Below are 4,225 nucleotides of genomic sequence, written 5' to 3' on the forward strand. Positions count from 1 at the left end.
CGCGACATTACATTATTATATTCTGTGCTCCAACGCACACTACTTTGATGTTAGGAACACACCTACATTACTTAGACAACAGTGAACTTTATACAATAGCAATAAAGCTCAAATTGACTCTACGTATTAGTTAGAAAACGTTTGTATGGGATAAAGGAAAGTACTGTTTTTAGGGTTTTCCGGCAATTATTTGATATTTTCTCGCCGTAAAAACCATCCTTGAGCTTCGACGAATATTAAAAAAAAAGAATTGGCCAAATTGGTCCAGGCGTTCTTGAGTTATGCGCTTACCAACACATTTAGCGATTCATTTTTATATTATAGATAAAGGTCGTATCGTTTGTTTCATTCATACAAAACAAGTATAGTTTAATAGATGCAATCAATAACAAACAAAATAAAACCAAAAATATATTCATTGTAAATATTTTATTTCAATTACTATGAGTGCTTATTGGTAACCAATGATACAATTACGCGACACCGCGTCAAATTCTCGTAATATCTATTCGTAATGAGCCACTGGCTGTATGGGGCCGCGCCGTCGGCCGCTCCGCGACGCGACAACAAACTTCAGATTGGTTCTCGCATGGAGGCCGGTTAAAAACTATGTAATATCTAGGATCTATTTTTATAAAGTTTATCAGTAATAAAATCATTATTCTGCAATTTTGCTTAAATCCAAATATAAGTTTCATTTCAATGCCGAATAACAACAAACCGTTACTATAAATTTCCAAAAGTCATTTTTTTATACCTTAGTTCTGATTTGTAAATATGCAGCATTGATAAAACTGTAGGCATAACATTAACTTCTGTATCCTTGTGTATTCAATAGACTATTATTTATCTATAACTAATTGTCTATACACAGAGGCACACAATTCTTAGCAACTAGCTCAATGTTATAATTAGGAGCTTACCGTTCAAGTATAAATGTCACTAACGACTTAAATTAACAATGTACAGTCCGCATCGGAATGCGTCTCATCTCAAGAAGTGCCCATATAAGTACAAACACTTGGCACTTCCGTGGCTCATAAGTAGACACAAATCTTAGGTCACTTCTAATCTAACACTATAGGCGGTCCCCGACCTCGCCTGCTATGACCAGAGTCGGTTCGCTTACATGCTACGTGATGTTCACTGCAAACAATACATGTTATTGTTTGCAGTGAATTATAATTACAATTAGCTTTCGATTGAGATGATTGTACCGTTTGGCTTTGATTCCACTCGAAACACGGATAATGAATTAATTTTACGATTAAACCAGTGGCGTTGTAGTTGGGGAGGGGGGACCTCCTGCCCCGGCTGCATATTTAACGGCAAATATGTAAACAAAGAAAATTTACTTTTGTCGTATGTATCACTAGCTGAGGAGCACGTGACACTCATTTCCTGAAATCTCTTTTTTGCTCCCGCTCGTTGCTTATGAGCGACATTAACCCACGCCACGCCAATGGTTTAAACGTATTGTTTTATAACATATCCACACAGGGATATCTGCAGTCACAACTCAAACACTCGGCTTCATTCAGCCAAAAAGACAGCTCACGAAACCTGTATACGTGCACTATTTTACCACATTGTTCAACACTACACGAAGTCACTGTGATAAGGTTCAATTCTCATGAATATTTCCACTCACTAATTCGGCTTAACTAAAAGCGACTAGAACTAAAACATACAACCTAAGCAATTTCAAATTGTCATGAACTAAAAATATAACTTTATTGGCATAAATAAATCGCTATTTACAAAGTATTGCAGTAATAAAATGTTACATGTATATTGACAATATCTGTAGTTTCATTCATAATTTTAATTGAGCATAAATAAGGTGCATTTTCTTTGGAAATTGTTGCTTACTTGAGCTTATAGTTCTTAATAATAAAGAAATAAGCAATAAAGTAATAGTTATCATAAAATAAACTTTTATGATTTATAAGTATTTAAGTTATGTTGGACAAAAGGGCGATACTAAGCATTATAACGTAAGAACCATGAATGACACTACAGTTTCAGGGGCCACAACCAAGATGCCATTTTACAATCGTTAACGCTAAGGTTATGTATGAGAATGACATATCCTAACAATGGACATATCGATAGGATATCTCATTTCCATATACTTTTTTTTTGTTTTCTATTAGTGTTAACGATTACAGAAAGGCGTCTTGTCTACAGCCCGAGAATTCAATTATTATAACGTAAATTTCGTCAACATTTTTAGAATTTCAGTCAACAAAAGCCTCTTGTTCTCGATATTGATTTTAATTTAAAAAAGGTATCACATTTTTTTTCTTACGAATATGATCATTGTTTTTGTGTTCAGGCCTTGACAATAGAATATAACATCAACATAACAGCATGCAATAAAATTAGATATATATAACTTTGTATATATTTATTTGATTGTGCATTCAAATATGTGCTGTATTGTAATATTACAAGAAAGCTCTACCACTGGTAACGAGCCAAAATATAGAACCGAATTGATTAATTTCCACACGATATTCTAGCTGATCGTTTCCCTAAAATAACTTTATCTAATTTATCGTATCACTTCAGTAATAGTACCAGGGTACGCAAGTCTTTCCAAATATCTACACTAACTGTGTGTTGGCACATAGCGACGAAATTTGATATGTTGTGCGAAATGTAACCAAACAATTAACATTTTTGGTTCATTAATTTACATTGCAAGGCACTATAATATTTTTTGGTATTAACATGGGAAAGTACCGGCTGTACACAAAACAAAACACTTGTCTGGGGGTCTTAATATACCTAATACTGTGACAGTAAAATAACGAGTAACACAAATATTGAATTCGGGTCTTCACGGTACATATGGGCTCGGACAGGTTTGTTAGTAAATCCAAGTCATAATAAAACACGACTCTGTTCCGATGTCATTAGAGCACATTCTAACGCAGTGGTACCGTAAAGTCACCGTATAATGGCGCCAACACACACACAGCACTATTCCCAGTCGGCGGCGGTTTACGTGGCCGGTTCGGGCGTCTTTTCTTCGCGACCGCTGTCGGCCTCCTCGGATCAGGTCTTCCGCAACTCTACAAGCTTCACATCCTTGACGTGCAAGTTGTGCTTGGACTTGGCCGCGAACTTGATCACCGCTTGTGTTGACACCAGCGGCACGTGTCGAAGGTCCAGTCTGTATAATCAGATTACATTTTTAATTACTGTAATGGATAAAAATAATTACGGAGGCAGACGACCAACATTTTCCGTAATTTCTTTAATCAATACATTTTAGAGGGCAATTATGTCAGGTACAGACTAAGCGAACAAGTACGAGCGAATGCTACTGAACGAACGCTTAAGTATCGTACGATTTACCGAAACCAAGTATAACATACATACGGTCCCAACGGACACACAACTTATACTAATTCGCTTGGTCTAACCCAAGATGAAAGCTGTTTGAGACGAACGTTTTAGTACAATGTATATACCTAACGAGGTTGGGGCACCGCGCGAGGTGGTCCAGCGCAGCCTCCGTGAGCAGTCGACAGCCCGCTAGGGACAGCCGCTGCAGTGTGTGATGTGCCAGCTGTGCCGCGCCCGCGTCTGTCAGCCGCGCACACGACGACGCGTCGAGCTCAACCAACTTAGGCAGCGCCTGCGCATAAACATTGCACTATAGATTAACACTATCACGCACTTACCAGCACTTATCTGAGCGGTAAGACATCGATTATAACCGATGAGAGTGATAAATGATATATACCGAGCTTTGCAAAATGTAAAAAAAATATATCTTGTTTGATTACTAATCTCGTGATGAGAAATCAACCATTCACAAGAACTTTCCCTTTTATTTCTATCATGGTTTAAATGTGTGCCAACACATGCATATTTGAAAATTAAATAAATAAATAAAATTAGTTTTTATTAATATACCACAGCGCATTTGTTTACCTGTACGACGTATCGCATGGCGACGTCGGTGATATCTGTGCCAGGCAGCCGTAGTACGGCGAGTGCGGCGAGGCGCGAGGGCTCGGCGCCGGACCGCGCCGCCGCCGGGCCGAGAGTTCTCCGGCGGCGCCAGGATGCCGCGCAGCTTGGCGTCGTCCAGGCACCGCGCGAACGACAGGTCCAGCGCGGTTAGCGGTGGGCACGTCGAAGACCGCAGCGCCAGCGCCGCCTCCGCGGGTGAGCCCGCTAGTGACAGCGACCGCAGCGCTGAGGCGGC

The 4,225-nt window shown here is 39.4% G+C and overlaps 1 protein-coding gene across 1 annotated transcript; it reads right to left on the reverse strand.

Annotated features, from left to right (window-relative positions):
- Window positions 1-1,218: 1,218 nt before the first annotated feature.
- On the reverse strand, window positions 1,219-4,212 carry LOC119192502 (jmjC domain-containing histone demethylation protein 1-like). Its single transcript, XM_037446317.1, has 3 exons — window positions 3,949-4,212; window positions 3,483-3,649; window positions 1,219-3,181 (listed from the first exon to the last, which is right to left on the reverse strand). Exons 1-3 carry the CDS (start codon window positions 3,964-3,966, stop codon window positions 3,064-3,066), a joined length of 303 nt encoding a protein of 100 aa, XP_037302214.1. The 5' UTR covers window positions 3,967-4,212; the 3' UTR covers window positions 1,219-3,063.
- Window positions 4,213-4,225: the final 13 nt, after the last annotated feature.

Source organism: Manduca sexta, unplaced genomic scaffold, assembly GCF_014839805.1.
Source record: "Manduca sexta isolate Smith_Timp_Sample1 unplaced genomic scaffold, JHU_Msex_v1.0 HiC_scaffold_285, whole genome shotgun sequence".
Lineage (NCBI taxonomy): Eukaryota > Metazoa > Arthropoda > Insecta > Lepidoptera > Sphingidae > Manduca > Manduca sexta.